Here is an 18,916-nt window from a genome sequence, read left to right as displayed (position 1 = left end):
GGGTTATTTTAAAACAGCAGTGCAGACTGGAACAAAGACTCAGTGCTGAAGCTGGTGGGTGCTGTGACCTGGGCTGCAGTGAAAAAACCTTCCTTGAGTTCAGCCTTTGAAAAGGAGATTTTCTTCTGTGTTTCCACTGCCTAATGTTTATTTTCAGACCTGGTGACACTGCTTTTGGTTTCCTCCTTCTTACTTTCAGGTTATACCAGTGAATTTTCCTTTATTTTGGCTAAATAAACAAGGGGATTGGGGTGGTGAAAATAATGTTTCAGTTCAAGTCTTGAGCATCATTCATGAGAAATTTTTCTCACAGATGGGGAGAGAAAATAAATATATGAACATAGCTATTTTGGCTGACAATTTTCCCCCTCAGAATGGAGAGTATATCCAGTATTTTTCAAGATTTCTAGGTTACACAGGAGGTTTCCAGGAATGTGGAGCACAAAGAGGTGTGATTGATCTCCCGTGACAAAAATTTACGTGTATTCAGTTTATTCAGCACAGCTCAGGATGGGAATCCAGTGATGGATAGCTTGTGCTGACCCTGCATGTCAAACAGATTTGATGTCAGATGAATCAGAAGGAATAAACCTTACAGGAAGGTCTTGTTTCACTCCCTATTTACTGTTCTTCCAGAGGTTTATGTACTTTTTTCCTTGCCTTAATTTGCTTTTCTGTGTTGAATGCTGCAGAAGCAGCAGCAATGGGTTGGGTTGGTTTTGGGGGGGTGACTTCCAAGCAGTTGCACAAAATGCACCACAGAATTAGTCTGAGCAGTCTGGGTGGAGCTTGGGTGCCTTCCCTGCAGCAGATCATCTGTCAAATGCAGGCTTGGACAGACAAAGTGACTTTAACTGGCCAGTCCAGTTTCTGGCTCTGGTGGGGTCATCTGGAGCTTATTTAACTCATCAAAATCCTTTATCAGAAAAGTTCATTGCATGAGTGAAGCTCTGGATAGGGTAGAACATGGATCTGTTAAGGAATTCTGGATGCTCTGTGTTTCGGGGCATCCGTTGCCTTCCTCATCTTCATAGGCTTTCAGTGATCATCTTGTACTCTTTTTTCCTTTACTAGTTGAGATTATGCCTAAATTGTGAAACAGCTCTTGCTCTCCCCACCATGAAGTGTTAACTCCTGGGTTATTTGTCTTTAGCCCGCCAGCTTCTGAGGGTTTGGAGCTACTCCATTATTAGTTTGGAGAAAGTCTGCAGTTAGGTAGCCATCAACCTCTGAACAGATGTATTCCTTCTGCTCCTCTTTAAGAATCATTCCATATGTCAGACTCCAGTTTGCCTGCAACAGCTCTCAGCCTTTGCTCTGCACCCTGCTCAGTCAGCTCACTGTGGAGCCTGGAACCTCCTCCATGTGCTGTAAGCAAAAAGCTGGCAGATCTGTAGTGCCTGTCCAACAGCAGCTTCCTGCATGAACAAACAAGCATTTAGAGCTGCTTCTCTGAACTCCTGCTCAGCCAGTCCTTCTCTTTTTATTAGTGCAAGCAGCAGTCCAGGCCCCTTGTCCAGACATTGCCACTCAACCACAAACCCAGCGAGTCTGCTCTGAACTTGCATGATTTGCTAGAGGTGTGTGCATGCAGGGCTGGAGTTGCTCTTGTCTCTTTACCTTTTGACTGCTGCATTGATATTGGCAACTGCTTCCTAACATTTTAGTGTAAAAGATGTGGTTTTGGTTTTGCCTTCTGTTGGTACATTATTAGTAGGGGTGCAAAGGTCTCCTGAAGAATTTCCAGAACATAAGTGGGTTATAAAGAATATTGGTCCTCAGCTTTACCTGTCAGTGGAAAACTTTACAGACTTTTGAGCCATAGGTTTAAATCTAAGGTGCAGTGCTGGGTGCAGCTGAGCTGGAACATGAGCTGATCAAGGGATTGTGCAGAAGGAAGAAATGGCAAAAGAAAGTCAGTGTTGCCTTGGAGAGCTGTGCCTCTGCTGGAGGGTTGTATGGTGAAGTCGGTAATTTTTGGGGTATTCAGTGAGAACCCCAGGGCAGTGACTACAGAAGTTTGTTTTGGTGCTCAGCCCAAGCTGTTCTGCCTCCCTCAGCCTTCTGACCTGCTGCAGAGAGGATTGTGCTGCTTTTTCAGCAAGGTGGAATCAGAGCACTTCAGTGCAGTGTATTTGGGTGTGTTTGTAAAACATACTTAAACTGCAGGGGTTCAGAAGGAGAAAAGCTTATGTGAGACAGAAGGACAAATTTTACCCCTGGGTATCTTGGGATGGACAGCAGTCCATGAACATGTGGGATGTCACAGAAAATCCTCAGGTGGAGAGCTGGATATGCTTTTAAATGCACTTCCCTTAAAGGTTTGTGCTAACTCCTGATAATCTGTTACAGTGGTACTGGAGATCAAAATTGGAAATCCACAGTGCAGTGGATTTAGAGCTGTGGTCAGGGGGCTAATTACCATTGTCAGGGTTGTAATTATTTTTCTAGATGTTGATTTCCTGTGCAAATGAAAGACTACAGGAAAAGCAACAATAAACTAGCCCCACAAAATGAACCAAAAAACCCAAACCAAAGATTTCCTGCTTCCAGTTATTCACTAGGTTTATCTCTGGGGAGGGCTTTGGCTGCATCAGTCTTACTACATGACTGGGGTCTTAGTGCATTACTGCACAGTGGAGCATCACTATTTGTAATACCAGTTAATAATGCTCAAATATGTGTCTTTTTCATTGCTTGGGGTTTTAGTTTTCACTGTTTATCCCACATTAGGATTTCATGCAGTAGTGAGGACTTTGTTGTACATGTGTTCATCTTCTTGAAATGCTTTTTGAATTTAAAAATCCATGTCCTCTTTCTCCCCAGAGGATTGTCTTCTGTAGGCTCTCAAGAATTAGGACTGGCAATAAATAATTAATTTCTGGATCATGACATAGTAATTTAATTTGGAAGAATAACAAAGCTTACAGGGAGTGACATACAGAAAAATGCTTTTGCTCAGTTTTCCAAATAGTTTTCTGTTCAATGTTTATAAATTAAATTTTGGGGTGTGTCACATGCCACATTCAACAACTCTGAATAGAGAAAATACATTTTCAAGGCAATGCTTCCCATGCATAACATGTGGCCTTCTGTTGGGAAAGAACCCCTGATGCTGCAGTCAGATCATTGCAGCTTCTTTGTCCGAAACCACTGCACAGAGCTGGAGTGGGAAGGAAAGATCACTGTGGAAGTGTGGAGATGATTTTTTGGAAGATATACAGATTGTAACAGGGATCCTTCTCTTGCTTTGACTGTGTCCTGGTTATCCCGTGCCTCCCAAAGCAGCCAGAACATCCATCTCCCTGAGGGTCAGGGCTGTGGTTTCAGGCCAGAGGTGCATCTAGAGGGGGTTGTGGTGAGCCTTATGTCGGTGCAGCACGATGGTGATGGCCAGGAGCTGGAGGAGCAGGAGGCAGAGGCCTGTCAAAGGCACCCAGAGGAAGACGAGACAGATGTAATTCAGCTCTTCCTGCATTCTGTCTGCAGGAGTAGAGAAGAGGGCAGGTCCACCAGGTGCTCCTGGCTGGTGTTACAGCCAGCTCTGGTGGAGCACCTGCCTGGTGCTCCTGAGGATGAGAGCTTCCCCTGGGCCTGCAGTGATGTTCTACTGCTGCCAGCATTTTTCTGCAAACTGGAGGAAGGACACATGGCCAAAAGCTTTCCTATGCCCTCTGCTGAGGCTAAAAGCAGCCCAGCCCCCAAGGCAGTACCCTCCCTCCCCCTGTTCTTGGTGTACCCAGGCATGCCACATGCTTGGGCTTTTTACATTATCCTTAGCCTTTCGTATGGGGAATGAAACACTGGATTTAATCCCTCCTATTCTGCTAAAGCTGTATGGATTTTCACACTCCCCCCCATCCCAAAATGCCTGCAGGATCCCCCTTGGTATCAGTGGATACCCCCTCTCCCTACCTGCATCCAGGCTCCCTGGATCTGGCGTCTTCAGACAGGAGTCCTTTTCAGTGATGTCAGGCTGGGTGATGTGTCCTGCTGTGGTGGGTCCTGGTGTGGTGGGTGCCACTGCAGTAGCAGCTGTAGGTGAAATGGATGAATTCATCATGTAGGGAAATACAATAAAATTTCCCTTCTCTCCTGCCTTTCTGCTCTCCAGACTGGGCACAGCTGTTCCTGTGCACAGCAAAGGGCTCAGCTCTGGGGGAACTTCACACAGCCCAGTTTGGATGGCATCTCCCTAAAAAGGATCTCCCAAGAGCCAGTGAGGAGCTGCAGCCTCCTTGTTTCCCACTTTCTCACACCATCCTCAGAAAGCCTGAGCCCCTGAGCTCAGTAGTACTTTTGGGACCTGTGTGTGCTGAGGAAGGAGGAGGAGGGATGGACTTTGCTTTAGCCTTCTCCTATCCTAGTCATGGATGGGATGGAGAAGTGGGAATGGGGAGATGAAGCTGGGTTTGCCTAACATCCTTGCCTTTGGGAAGGAGCAATCCCAGGAGGAGAGGTGGCAAGCAGGGAGCCTCTGGCAGGAGGACCAGGGGGTTGGTCACAAGATGCCTTGGGCAAGCAGGCAGGGAATGGGATTTGTGGGAGAGATATCTGTTAAAAAGGGCATGGGCAGGGTGCTGGGCATTTGTCAGGGCTGAGTGAGGTTGGGTGGAGGTGTTGCTGACCTGATAAGAAAGCAAGCTGGCCAGGGCTGAAGTACAGCTCTTTGTTGATGTGCTTGATGCAAAAATAGTTCCCCTCATCCTGTGGTGTGAAAGATTTCACTACCAAATGATAGAACATGTCCTCTTTCCTGGCCTCAAAGTGCGTGGATGTTTTCTGGTTTCCCTCAAAAGTGGCCCCGGACATGGAAGAGATGAAGACAATGAATTTGAAGGTCTCAACCGTGTCCTGGTGAACCCAGACAACTCCAGTGTCCTCTCCACTGATGTTACATGCCAGGTCCAGCCGTGCTCCCAGCTGGAGGTTCTTGATGGTCTTGTACTGCATGAACCTCTTCTCACCCTGTAAGCTGTGGATCCCAGGGCAGCCTGCAAGGGAGAAATCCTTGCTGGAGCCACTTGAGAAGAGCCAGTGGCCTCTCTGGGCAAATCTTCCTTTCCATGGGCTGGAAGTACAAATGGAAAGGGAAGAAGATGCTGTCTGGATAACTTGAAGGTTTTCTTGGAGTCCTTGCTGGGATGGTGCATGGAGGGTGCTCAGCAATCACCCACCTGGGCTTTAGAGATGGGCTCTGCCCTTCCAGTGCCTTCTCAGGGATGTTACCCCTTTCCTGCTTCTCAGAAATGATAAGCTATATAAACTCCCTATAAACACCACCAAACCTCTTTTTTCTCCTGCCTCCTCCCTCCCTTCCAGAACCACTCATCCAAGCAGTCTCCCTTCCTGGAGTGTGTGGTGCTGCAGTCACCCCTGTGGCTGCCCTTTGCCAGCTGAGGCAAAGCTGCTTCTTCCCCCACAACTACTGAGAGCACCTCAAAATAAGGCATTTTGTTTTGATTTTTTTCACCCCCCCTTTATTCATCCTATTATGTGGGATTCAGGGGAAGGGTTTTCCTTGCCCCCCCCAGTGAAGGGGCTGCACAGCCCCATGTCCATACTCACTGAGTCCCAGGGCAAGCAGCAGGAGCAAGGTAGGAGTTCTGTCCATCTTCTCCTGGGCTGTGTGTCCTTGGGGACAGTGCAGTGCAGCTGAGATGATCTTTGTCACTTGGCTTGGGAGGCTGTGCCGCTCCTTGGGGAGGATGTGATGTCACCAGGACCCTCAGGATGCGTGCAGTTTGAGTCCCGAATTTGGGCCCCTTTAACCTTATCATTTCTTAGAAGTGCCTCAAGGATTTTTCCTGGATGACTTCCCTAGGAATCCAGAGCAGTGCTGCTCATGGCTGAGGCAGGATCAGCCACCAGGTCCTGCTGTCCCCAGCCCTCTGGGTGTCACAGCAGCTCCATCTGTGCAGAAGATATGGACCAGCCCCATCCTTTGGCTGCTAGAATCTTTCCTTGGCAGGGATCCTGCCTCCTGCCCTGGAACACGTTCCAGGAGTCCTGTGTGCATGGCAGAGCCCACAGTGACACATGGTGTAGATCCACGTGTATCTTTCATCTCCAAGCACAGGTTTCTGGCACACAGATGGATATTTCTCTGTTCTCATTGCACTTCTTTGTTCAGCAAAAGCCTCTTTGTGCAAGGTAGCTGGTCTGGGAGCTGGAACCTGTTGAGGCTGCCCCTTGCACAAGTGTGTGTTTTTCCTTGTCTTTGTTTTTAAAACTCGTGGTTCTCTTCTTTAACCACAGGGTCTTCTGCTCTTCAAAAAAACGCTTTTATGCTTCACAAAGAGGGCCCTTGCTGCTGCCTCCAGCTGACCACTAGCACATGGGGACGGCTGATGCTTCCTGAAGCACAGAAACAAGGGTTTCACCAGACTGTGAGGGGCTGGGTGGGGTTTGATTGATTTATTTCTTCCCAACTTTCCTGTTGATTGCTTTTCTGTGTGAGGTTTTTTTTTTTTTTTATTACACCTTTGCAAAGAAGGCCCTTTTTCCCTCAGTATGTCGAAAACTAGGTGCTGCTGGGTTTGATGCTGTTGCCATTGAGGCTGCTACTCAGAGCATGAGATGACCCAACCATCTTCTCCTGGGGTGTCTGTCCTTGGGGACAGTGCAGTGCAGCTGAGATGATCTTTCTCACTTGGGGACTTGGCAGGTTGTGTTGCTCTTTGGGGAGGATGTGTTGTCATTAGGACCCTCCTGGGTTAAGTGACAATGCCTGGCATCTGTGGCAAAATGTAACGGAAAAAAGAATTTCTGAAGAAATTAGTTTCTAGTCCAGAATTTGTGATTTGCATATTCTTTGGTCCACCTGCGGTTCTTTTGTCTAACCACAGGTTCCTTCCGTCCTGCCCCAAACCCCACTCTGTCCTTCAGGGCAGAAAGCCCTTGCTGCAGCCTCTGGGTGACCACTGGCATGTGGGGATGGCTGATGTTTCCTGGACTATTGCCCACACAAGTTTCCTGTTGATTATCTTTTCATGTAAGGTTTTTTTTTCATTTTTTTATCAACCTTCTGCCGAGAAGCCTCTTGTTTCCTGGGTCTGTCAGAATCCAGGTGCCCCTGGCTTCAATGCCCTTGCTGTTTGTGCTGCTGCTGAGAACTGAGTTATGGAAAATGGTTTAGGAGCTGTGTTTATATCATTGGGCATCAAAGGGTGTTGGTGAGTGAGGGAAGCTGCTGTTGGGCTGCAGAGAGGTGTGAAGGTCACTGGTACTGTGTGACCTGTGGCCTGCAGAGTGTGGGTTGAAAAATCAGTTTCAAAATATGTCAAGGGAGACAGGAGCCATCCTGGAGCTTCCCGAGTTTGGCACTGGGCTTAAAAGTGATCAGGTGTGCTTTGAAATAAAAAAACAACACACAACTCCTCTGAAACAAATAAAACCCATCAAACCAAACATACCCTGCTTCTATTTCTTGGTCTGCTGGAAGAGGATTTAGGTGTGGGGGTCAGTGACAGAGCAAAAGGAGCCCACTGCCCTTCTGCCTGGGTTACAGGAACGTGGTATGATGTGTAATGTGAAAAAGTGAATAAAGTGACTGAGAACAGTTAGGAGAGAGCTGTAGCTTTTTGGCAGAAACACTTTGAGTGGTGGCTTTTTAAGTGAAAACTTTTAGCTCACACAAATTCAATAAGAGACCACCCAATAATTTAACTATCTCATAGCCCCAATGTTGAGGCTTTTCTGTTAATTTTTTTCTTCATAGTGTGTGTAGTTCGGCAGAGATGTCATTCAGTGTTTCTCTGCTATTTTTCAGATACACAAATCTAATCCTGAATTATTTTGTTGTTTTCTTAAAATTCTTACAAACAAGTAAGTTTGGAAGAACTTTGTTTTTCTCTGATTTTCTCTCCTTCCCGCCTTGTTTGCAGAGGAGACTATCAAAGAATTTCTTCCAATCTTTTTTGGCCAAGTTTTTATCTGCCCTGTGACAAGAATTCCAGGATACCCGCAGCCTCTTTATCTCATGCACCTTCACAGCAGCTTCCTGGGATGTGGGAGTGTTGCTGGGCCCAGCAGCAAATCCCTGGGAAGATACCTTTAGATGATTTTAGGCCCTGGTAAGCTGGAAGCTTAACTCTGGCATTCTAAAGCTCAGTTTGGTGTATAAATCACTGGCTTTTCCCTGACCCAAGACTTTCTCAACCCCTCGTTTATTATCTTTGTGAAGGATTTTAGCTTTTCTGAGACTAGGAACTGAAGAAAGAAACAAAGGCCATGAATCTGACTAGAATAATTTTAATTTTTTGTCTCAGATCTTCAATTGCAAGTGTACTAGGGAAATATTTACATGAAAGACAGAGCTGAAAAAACAGAACTTACATACCATGTCCCCAAAGAGTCCATATCATGTCCCCAAATAATCAACATGTCCTGCTTAACCAAAATAAGTGACAAAGACTTTTTTTTTTTATCCCTCAGCATTTTCCCCTCAGAAAGAAAACAAATCCCACTTTCTTTGCTCGGGCCAAACTCCTGCAGAAATAGGTGGATTGGGGGTAGCAGCAGAACAAGGACAGCATGAGGGGAACAGTGAACCTTAGCCCCCAGGACTGTAAAAACCTCAAAAGTAAAGCCCTTTAATCCATATTTTGCTTCTCAGTACAGTCTTGTATTCCAAAAACCACAGCAGAGAGGGTACCACAACTAGAAGATGTGTTGATTGAGGATTGTTATTTGTAAGGCACTGTGTAGCAAATTCCACCTTTGGCTCCATTTTGGGAGGAAATCACACACAGCCTTGAGCAAAGATCCAGCTCATGTCCTTATTTCTCATCAGCTTCTCACTGAGGCATGTCAGCATCAGGATTGACCTGGTTCTTGTGCCTGAACTGGGAACACAAAACTGGGAAAAGGGATGGCTTTTGGAATTGACAGGAGTAGCTCAGGGTTTGGAAGGAGCTGTGCTTTACCCTGCAGTTCACAGGGGAAATGCTGCTTGTTCTCTGTGCTCCCTCTTGTCTCTCCAAATCTGTCAGGGCAGAGTGGGAGAGGTGCAGGCACACTGTGGATAATGCAGGAGATGGATTTCTGTGCTGACAGCTCCCGGGAGAAGATCCAGAAGCACAAAGGTGCAGATGCTGATCTGTGTTAGTTTGCTGTCCTGGGTTTTATGGGGGGATTCCCATGTGCAGGTCTGGAGAGAGAAAAGGGTTTGGTTTACTTGGCTGGGAGAGGAGCAAGAAGGTAGTTAATGTGTGATGAGCTGCTGAGCTCCTTGAGCCTTGGGCTGCAGCCAGGGACCTGCAAGAGGAAGCTGCAAAGTGTTCCTAAATCCTCTTTGTGCAAGTGAAAGATCTGCCACCATTTCAAATAGTGATAGACAACAGAAGCATATATTTAGGATATACTGATGATCAATTCTTACACTAATTAAAAGAAGGTCGCCTTTTTAAATTTACCTCTGACTTTTGCACACTACTGCCCTGTCATTAAGCCTTTTTCCACATTCAGAAAGGAATGAAGAAAGAAGAGCTCAGGGTTTGCTTTTTTTTTTTTTTTGCAGTTAGACAAGGTGTTATCAATTCAGAGAGAGCTTTTTTTGTTTGAAAGCTACTGCCTGCAGAGCAGTTTGAAAGGAGGCTTTCCAGAGAGCCAATGTGCACCTGAAATAATAGGAATGACTGGTCTCCATCAACTGAGAGTTTTATGCTGATCTAATGAGTTGGGGACTTGGCACCTGTTTTCAGGGGAAATTAATTGGTGGTGGAAAATGAATCCTTCTGCTGCCAGCAAGGATCGCAGGCCAGATCCTGAGGTGCTCTTGAATGGAGTGAATTGCACTATGAACTTCCAAAGAGCTTCGTTTCACTAAGCAGGAACTGCTCAGAACAGCAGGAATTTCCCCTCTAAATAGAATCTGAAATATGCTACAATAGCTAAAACCAGAGCTCTGTCAAGTCAGGGCTGCTGAAGGAGAGCCACCCTAAAGGAGGTGATTTCCTGACACCCCTGTTTTACAGCGACTCCACCAGGGCAAAACTGGAGAGCTCTGCAGGGTGTTTTTCTGTCCATAGGGAAAGCACATCCTTGCACAGAGCAGACAACAGGGGTTGAGATAAGAGAAGAATGCAAACACCTCCTAAACAAGAGCAAGCAAAGAACTCTTCCTTATCATTTCTCCCCTGGAAAGGCAGGCAAGAATGAGGAGAATGCTGGCTATAATAAATATACCCTGTGAAAATAACAGTCTGTTCCATTTTACAGACAGGTAAAAAAAAACCCAAAAAAACAACCTGCCTTTAAAAGAAAAATAAATTTGTAGGGATCCATTTTCTGCTAACGTTGGGGAGGGAGGTTCTTTCTGAATGATTGTATTAATTTGGAAAACTAAATGACAATTACCTTTGAAACCATGAAACCCATGGCTGTATAACAAGGAACATGGATTTATCTGATTTAAAAGATGCTTTGATTGGAAAAGAATGAGGCTCCAGAGGTGTGAACATGCTGTCCCAAAGTTTCTTGGCAACCCAGGTCTTCCAGGCACTAGCCCAGCTGTGGCTGGCCTTGAGCAGTAGTGGGGATTTCTCAGTGTCACTCTTGCCACAAGCCCCAGGGTGCACAAGGCTTGCAAAAGTGCAGCAGTGGTTTCCTGCAGAGCAGGAGAGGTGAGCAAACCAGCTGCAGGGAGGTCGATCTGCAGAAGCAAAGTGTGTGTGGGCAAAAGCATTTCTTCCTCCAAACTGGGAACTGCAATTCTCATTCTGATCGTGTTCTCCTGCTGGCTCAGGATGAGGGGTGGCTTGGGGAGGCAGGAGGGAAAGCATCAAGAAAAGGTTCCTGTGTGCCCTAGAAACTGGGTTACCCCTCAGTTTGTTCCTATCTGCACTGGTGTTTCTCAGGAAAGTCATTCAGGGCTGCAGCAGCCTCTCTGCTGCTGTTCCTTAGTGCCTGTTGGGGAAACAGGCAGGAAGCCTGGAGCTGTTGGTCCAAAATGCTGCAGAGGGGGATTGAGGATGCAAGAACTTCCATCTAATGCATGAGGACACCTGAATGTGCAGTGGTGAAATCAAAGGACTGCTTTGGGGAGGGGAAGGGATGAAACATGGTCACCCCCAGGCTGAAGTTGGGAGTGGTGCACTGGGAGAACAGAAATGTGGTTAGCTATGAGCCTCGAGTGATGAACACAGTTTTTGGGCTGCCTCTAAACAAGCACCTCCTGTTTTCTGTTTCGTGTCTGCTGCAGCATCAGGGCTCAGTGATTTGAATTACTTAATAGTTGAAGAGCCAAAAAAAAAGCCCCAACCAAAACAAAAAACAGAGGACAGGAGAAGCTAATTTTTGCCCTTAAGTCATTGCTCAGGCCCCTCCCAACCATTGTCTTTCAGAGGGAGAATTTTTAGGTTGCTTTTTGGCACCTGGCTGCTTTATCTCTTGAGGGTGAGATGTTACCAAGTTTAAGAGAAAGCTGCCAAAGCCTGTCACTCACCTCTTACACCTGCATCGTCGCCTTCTGGTTCCTGAAAAAAGAGAGAAAATGTTTTAGTTCAAAGGTATCAAGTCACAGCTCAAGAAAGAAACACTGCAGTGAGGTAGAGCAGGTGTTCCCCAGCAGCTGATATCTTTGAGTTTGAAAATGAATAAACCAAGCCTATTTTTGAGGAAATCCATGCCAGGGAGGGGTGCTGCAGCTCATGTTACCCCAGTAATCCATTTAAATGTTTTCAGGAATTAATCTTTAAGGTGAGTAGCAGCAGCAGGGTCAGTCTGGGAACACTGAGGGTGAATTATTTCTGTTTGCTGTCTCCAGTGACTTTGGCACATTGCTGAAAATCCCTCAGCTGCAATTATTTCTACAAGAGGTGAGTGACAATGATGCCATATTGCGTGCAACCAACTTAACAATGCTCTTCCCACTTTTAGCCTTTATGTTGTTACTTTGGGGTGGATCCAGCAAAATAAAATGCTCAGCCACTAATTTTAGACCAAAGTAAAAATCCATCCTGAACGGCTTGATCTGCTGCAGCTGAGGGCTTTTCACTGATCATAATGCAATGAAGTTTCTCATCTGCTTCCAGCTTGAGGTGCTCATGGGACTCTCAGCTGGAGAATATTTATCCTGTAAGGTCAGAATGTTTCAGGCTCTGGGATTTATCCTCTGACACCCATTTAAGGATGGTAGAGCCAACACAGCTGATAGTACTGATTAGTACTGCCTCCTCCTAATCTTTCTTCCTTGAGGGTCTTTTCCAACCTAAATAATTTTCTGATTCTGTGATTCTAAATGGATAATTCTTTTTCAGCCTAATTCTACTGATGAGGATTAAAATACAGACACTGATTTTAACAGGGATCCTTCTCTTGCTTTGACTGTGTCCTGGTTATCCCATGCCTCCCAAAGCACATCCATCTCCCTGAGGGGCAGGGCTGTGGTTTCAGGCCAGAGGAGCATCTAGAGGGGTTGTGGTGAGGTTGGGATGAGCCTTACGTTGACACAGCACGATGGTGATCAGCAGGGCGATGAGGAGCAGGAGGCAGGCGCCTGCCAAGGGGACCCAGATGAAGATGTGACAGAAGAAATCCAGCTCTTCCTGCGTTCTCTCTGCAGGAATAGAGGAGAGGAAAGGTCCATCAGGTGCTCCTGGCCATTGTTACATCCAGTTCCCCCATTGTCCTGGGGACTTGAGGGAGGAAATGTGGGCAAAAGTTTTCTCATGTCTCCTGCTGAGGCTAAAAGCAGCCCAGCCCCCAAGGCTCTACCCTCCTTTCCCCTGCTCCTGGTGTGCCCAGGCATGGGACATGCTCATGCTTTTTACTCCATCCTTAGCCTTTCTTACATTGAATGAAATGGTGATGTTTAATCCTTGCATCTGTGATAAAGAAGCTCTGTGGATCTTCTCTCTCCCTCCCGATCCCAAAATGCCTGCAGGATCCCCTTGGTATCAGTGGATGAGAGTCCAGCCTTTCCCCCTTCCCTCCCTCCCCTCAGGTTACCTGGATCTGGAGTTCTGAGGTTGGGGTCCTCAGTTATGTCCTGCTTGGGGGTGGGTCTGGATGTGGTGGGTGCCACTGTGGTGGTCACTATAAGGACAGATGGATTAATTCAGCATGTAGGGAAATACAATAAAATAGGTCTCTTCCTCTCCTTCTGCTTTCCCACCCCTGCCAGGGCAGGGCTGCTCCTGTGTTCAGCTCCAGGGGAACTTCACAGAGCCCAGTTTGGAGGGGGACTGCCCCAGGAAATTCCCTCAAGAGCCAAAAAGGAGATATAAGCTCCTTATTTCTCACTTTCTCACACCATCCTCAGAAAGCCTGAACACTCTGCAGCTCTGTGTGCTGAGGAAGGAGAGGGTGATGGTGGACTCTGTTCTAGTCATCTCCCTTGAGAGAAGGGAAGGATGGGATGGAGAATTGGAGATGGGAGAGAATGCTGGATCTGCCCAATCATCCTTGCCTTTGGGCAGGAGCAATCCCAGGAGGAGAGGTGGCAAGCAGGGAGCCTCTGGCAGGAGGACCAGGGGGTTGGTCATCAGATGCCTTGGGCAAGCAGGCAGTGAATGGGATTTGTGGGAGAGATATCTGTTAAAAAGGGCATGGGCAGGGTGCTGGGCATTTGTCAGGGCTGAGTGAGGTTGGGTGGAGGTGTTGCTTACCTGGAAGGAAGACAGGCTGGCCAGGGCTGAAGTGTAGCATTTGGTTGACATTCATGAGGCAGAAATATTTCCCCTCATCCTGTGGTGTGAAAGATTTCACTACCAGCCAGTAGATCTTGTTGTCTTTGCCTGCCTCGAAGCGATTGGGATCCCTGCTGAATGTGGCTCGGGACATGGAAGAGATGAAGACAATGAAGTGGAGGATCCCACTCTTGTCCTGGCGGATCCAGAATGCTCCACTTTCCCTGTCAGTCTGACACTCCAGCTCCAGCCTCTGTCCCACCCGGAGCTGGCTGATGTCATTGCGAGACCTGATCTTCATCCCATTTGACTGGCCATGGATCCCAGGGCAGCCTGCAGGGGAGAAATCCTTGCTGGAACCACTTTGGTAGTGTCACTGGGTTCTCTGAGGAAACATCCCTCCCTGCCCATGGGCTGGAAGTACAAATGCAAAGGGAAGACTATGCTGACTGCATAACCTGAAGGTTTCCTTGGAGTCCTTGTGATGGCACATGGAGGGTGCTCAGCAGTCACCCACCTGGGCTTTAAAGATGGGCTCTGCCCTTCCAGTGCCTTCTCAGGGACATTACACCTTCCCAGCTTCTATGAAGTGACTCCCTGAAATCACTCTTTGCAAAGCCTCTTTTTCCCCCCATCTCCCTCCCTCCAGAACCACTCATCCAAGCAGCATCCCTTCCTGGAGCAGCTGATGCTGCAGCCATCCCTGTGGCTGAGGCAATGCCACCTTTCCATCCAAACTTACAGACCACACCTCTAAGTCAGCCTTTTTGGCTCGATTTTTTCCCTCCCTTAACTATTTATCCCACTATATTGGATTCAGGGGAAGGGTTTTCCTTGCCCCTCCTGGTGAAAAGACTGCACAACCCCATGTCCATACTCACTGAGTCCCAGGGCAAGCAGCAGGAGCAAGGTAGGAGTTCTGTCCATCTTCTCCTGGGCTGTGTGTCCTTGGGGACAGTGCAGCGCAGCTGAGATGATCTTTGTCACTTGGCTTGGGAGGCTGTGCCGCTCTTTGGGGAGGATGTGATGTCACCAGGACCCTCTTGGGTAAGGAGGTGATGCTCAGCATCTGTGGCAAAACGTAGGAAAAGATTTCTGAAGAAATTAGTTTCTAGACCAGAATCTGGGCTCTTTTATTCTTATCAGTTCTTAACAGAGCCTCAAGGATTTTTCCTGGATGACTTCCCTAGGGATCCAGAGTGATGCTGCTCATGGCTGAGGTAGGATCAGCCACCACAGCCTGCTGTCCCCAGCCCTCTGGGTGTCCACAGCAGCTCAGCTTTGCAGAAGGTATGGACATGTCCCATGCTTTTGGTGCAGGCCTTAGAATCTTTTCTTGGCAGGGATTCTGCCTCCTCCCCTTGAGCACACTCAAAGGGTCTCGTGTGGATGGCACAGCCCACATTATTTTGTTACCCAGCAAGAGAGACACAGGTGTTTTATGGCAGAGATACACAGATCATTTATCTCCAAGCACATGTGCTGCTGGCACACAGCTGGGTTCTTCAGGTGCTTGATTGTTCTCTTTGCAATCCTTCTTTGTTTAATTCTTCTTCGCAATTGCAAACCTCTTTCTGCAGGGCAGGTGCTCTGTGAGCTGAAATTTCATGTGAGTGCCCAATGTCCAGGGTGTGCTTTTGCTTTTTATTCCTTTTAACAACTCGTGGCTCTCTTTCCTCACCACAGGTGCTTTCTCTCTGCCAAAAAAACTCCTCTGTGTGCTTCAGTGGTGAAGGTCCTTGCTGCTGCCTCCAGGTGACCACTTGCACATGGGGATGGCTGTTGCTTCCTGGAGCTTTGCACACACAGTAACAAGTTTTACCAGCCTGTGAGGGGTTGGGCTGGTGTCTGATTTATGTCTGCCTGGATTTTCTGTTAATAGTTTTTCCATATGCTTTTTTTTTAATTGCCCCTTTGCAAAAAAAGCCCCTTTTTCCTGGGTCTGTCAGAAAGTAAGTGCTGCTGGGTTTGATGCTGCTTTTATTGGGGCTCAGAGCTGAGTAACTGGAAATGGTTTAGGCACTGGGTTTATTTCTCTGGGCTCTGCATGTTGGTGAGTGAATAGGCCTGCTGAAATGTGTCAAATTCATGCTTTTGTTAGGCTGGGAGACTTGTTATGTCTATCATAAATAGAGCAAATAAAAGTTAAATGGAAGTGAATATGCTGGCCAATGAGGATGGGTCAAAAAGTTTGCCAAATCTAGGTTCTCACTCTGGTGTAGAGCATAGCTGCTTCACTACAGCATGTAGTGCTCAGAGATGTGCTGGAAGAACTTGTACAATTAAAGGATCACCCAGGAAGGGCTACTGCCTTTCTTAGAAGGGAAATCTCATTTCTTTCTCATCTGACAAATAGTGACTTTTGTTATGAGTCACTCTGGGGTACCAAAGTGGTGCCCAGATATTCCTCTCCTCTACGTAGAGGCATCTTTGTCTTCTTTGCTCACAGACTGAGCTGGTTTCCATGCAAAGCCACCTTTCCCTCTGCTGATGAATATATCCTTTAAAGGCAAGGCAAAACTTGTTCTCAGCTGGGAGATGCAGCTGCAGGAGGGCTGTCACACATGGCTTTTTAACTGATTTTGTGATAAGGCATTGTGTAGCAAAAAGCTATTTCTATTTTGCATAGCAACAAAGAAGAAAAAATAAAGTTGCAGTGGCAATTATTGGATTAGTAAAAACTCCAAGACACAAGCAGGATCTCCAGGAAAAAGCTCTGATTTAAAATCAACACTTGTATAAATAATTAGATTGGTTAATGTAAATTTAACACTGATGACCAACTCCAAAACTGGGAGGAAAAGGTGATTAATCAGATTAATTAAGGAATCCCCTTGACTTCAGTATGGTGGTTTTTTTTTGCTATTTGTCCTCTAGACAGTATTTTAGAATAGACTGTCGTTGTTTGGCTGAGGACCTAAACCAAATCAATGAACACTAGCATTAATAATATGTTTTATTATTAATTTCTGCTGTAGTGCCCCTGGTATGACATGATTAAGGAAGAAGAAAAGATACTCAGACAATCAGTTACTTCTGCAGAGCAACATGTAAGAGAAGTCAGGAGACCAGACAGGTTGATTAGAAAGTAGAATTAATTTATTTTTAAATTTTTTAATTTCTTTTTTCTCCCAAACCTACAGATAAGTTTTATTTTACTCACAGATAAAGTTACAGGACTCTGATTGCTGGTGAACAACCTTAGTTGCTTATGACTGAGGTTTATCTTTGTATACAAGGGCCAGCCTAGGTCTGTATTTAATCAATGTCAAATAATTAGTAGAAGACAGGAGCAAGGAGACAAGAGACAAAACATGCAGGAACAAGACAGAATAACAAGGATCCACTTGTTTTTGATCAGAGCTTGGCAGGAGGTGAATTTGGGATTCATTTTTTCTGCTTTCTTACATCCATTTGACAGAGAAGGAATGGGAAATGAGAGGGAGCTGGGGCACCAGAGCTGGAGGACATGCTGAGTTTTGCATATGTTTGATTTCTCAGTGATTTTGTGGACTTTTTCTTGGGACAAGAACCTCTTCAGTTTCTCAGTGTTTCACAGCAGACATTGCGTGGATGTCTCACAGCACTGCATGGCTGGAGCTCCTCTCAGGGCATGGGAGTCACACTGCCATGGTCAGTGAACACAAAACCAGCAACAAAATGACTGTGGCTCCATCAGATCCCTTGCTGTGTTGCCCGTGGTGTCTCCTGGTGTTCCAGAAGGACATCCCATTGCCAAGCAGGGATGCCACACTCCTGAGGATGAGCAGGAGCTGCTGGATCCCTGCAAGTGGTCAGTGATTGTAACTCAGAGCTGACCCCAGACAATCTTTGCCACAACACTGCTGACTCTTCCTCTTCTCAGCCTTTGAGGGATTGCATTAAAACTTTCCATTCCACTTTCATAAGGAGGAATGGAAAATTTTAATGAAGATTTCAAAATTTAGTCTCGAATTACAAGCTTTTTTTTTTTTTTTCTCAAACAGAGGGAAAAAATACAATGCTGAGGCTGTAGCACACAGCTTTTCCGGTGTGAAGCTGTGGTTTGTGAGCCACTTGTTGCCCCCTTTTCTTTGCAAAGCTGCAGCACTTGAAGGGGTTTGCAGAATTTCGAGTGCAACAGTCACCCACCAGGTACTCACACTATTTTTCCACTGTAGCCACATGTTTCCAATTCAGTGGCCAACACTGCCCACTCTTCTGGGTGTTCTCAGTGTGAACGTCACATCCCTGAAAATCCAGAATGCAAACCACAGACACTTCTGCACTCTTATCTCTCCTTGGTACAGCCCTTTTACTGACCTCAGGGTTGAAAATCTCCATCATCTCCAGGCTTGTTGGTACCTCAGCTGAAAGTTTGATAGACCTGGATGTGTTGTGAGTTTTCCTTGCGGGAAACTTAATTTCTTGGTGCTGCAGAGCTTGTCTGTGCATTCAGTAAATCAGCAATCCATGATAGCATCTTCTGGGCACTGGGGGCAATTTACTCTGCCAGTGCCCCTGCTGGAGTTAAAAAATGGATGGGCTGGTTTTGTGCCCCTCCAATTGAAATACCACAGATTCAGACCACAGCTTAAAAAGACCTAGCGTTTTTTTAACTGCATATAGGCTTAAGAAAAGGTAAATTATCTGTTTGGCTCCAGTGTATAATTTTTTTTTTTTGTCTGAACAGTTCAAGTAGGTCACCTGGTCTCATTATCTCATTTCCAATTCCCACAATCAGATTTCTGTTGGGTTCAAAGTTCTGGATCCATCTGTGTGAAGGACTTTCCCAGAGCAGGTATTGCTGTGCATTTTTACTGTTAAAATCTTTGAGAGGGAGCTAATTTCCATAGCAGGTTAAGTTAATGGAATGGAGGAAGGGTTTCCATTTCTGTTATTCACCTTTCCTGCTGGTAGAGCTGGCAGTGTGGAAACCCATGGCTTGCTGGAGGCAACTTGCTTCATCCATTTTGGGCTCCAATTAGTAGCATTCGCTGGCTTACACAACTTATTTCTTCTCAATTTTGCAATTATTTGAAAAAACCCAACCATCTCTATTGAATTAGATCTGTAAGATGCAACTCTAAGCCACAATACCTTGATCAAAAGGGACAGAGTGGGAGGTGTGGTGGCATCAGAAAGCAGCAGCTGCCAACAATTAAACAGACTAGATTTGGTGTTGAGTTTCACTTTTAATAGTCTGATCCCCACCAATGAAGTGTGTGATTGCTCTTCCCATGCCTGTTCTCCTACAGGCACCACTCTCACCCTGTTTGAGGGTGTTGGACTCAGAGGTCAAATGG

General features: G+C 46.3%; 2 protein-coding genes across 3 annotated transcripts; both read right to left on the bottom strand.

The window, feature by feature from the left end:
• Positions 1–2,886: 2,886 nt before the first annotated feature.
• LOC146438676 (T-cell surface glycoprotein CD8 alpha chain-like) lies at positions 2,887–6,077 on the bottom strand. 2 transcript variants are annotated; one of them, XM_085059534.1, is made up of 4 exons: positions 5,569–6,077; positions 4,629–4,994; positions 3,916–4,035; positions 2,887–3,483 (listed from the first exon to the last, which is right to left on the bottom strand). In XM_085059534.1, exons 1-4 carry the CDS (start codon positions 5,612–5,614, stop codon positions 3,344–3,346), a joined length of 672 nt encoding a protein of 223 aa, XP_084915660.1. In that variant the 5' UTR covers positions 5,615–6,077; the 3' UTR covers positions 2,887–3,343. The 2 variants fall into 2 exon arrangements, with proteins under 2 accessions (XP_084915660.1, XP_084915661.1); XM_085059535.1 differs by having other exon boundaries at positions 2,887–3,423.
• Positions 6,078–8,243: 2,166 nt separating this feature from the next.
• Positions 8,244–14,669, bottom strand: LOC146438675 (T-cell surface glycoprotein CD8 alpha chain-like). Its single transcript, XM_085059531.1, has 6 exons — positions 14,513–14,669; positions 13,611–13,964; positions 12,952–13,038; positions 12,446–12,559; positions 11,447–11,477; positions 8,244–9,151 (listed from the first exon to the last, which is right to left on the bottom strand). The coding sequence occupies exons 1-6, from the start codon at positions 14,556–14,558 to the stop codon at positions 9,106–9,108; spliced, it is 678 nt and encodes a 225-aa protein (XP_084915657.1). The 5' UTR covers positions 14,559–14,669; the 3' UTR covers positions 8,244–9,105.
• Between the last annotated feature and the right edge of the window lie 4,247 nt (positions 14,670–18,916).

The sequence above is a fragment of the Lichenostomus cassidix genome, chromosome 4 (assembly GCF_008360975.1).
Source record: "Lichenostomus cassidix isolate B80296 chromosome 4, HeHo_3.0, whole genome shotgun sequence".
Classification (NCBI taxonomy): Eukaryota; Metazoa; Chordata; class Aves; order Passeriformes; family Meliphagidae; genus Lichenostomus; species Lichenostomus cassidix.
The sequence above is the reverse complement of the archived record's forward strand: the minus strand, read 5'-3'. Positions and strand labels throughout refer to the sequence as shown.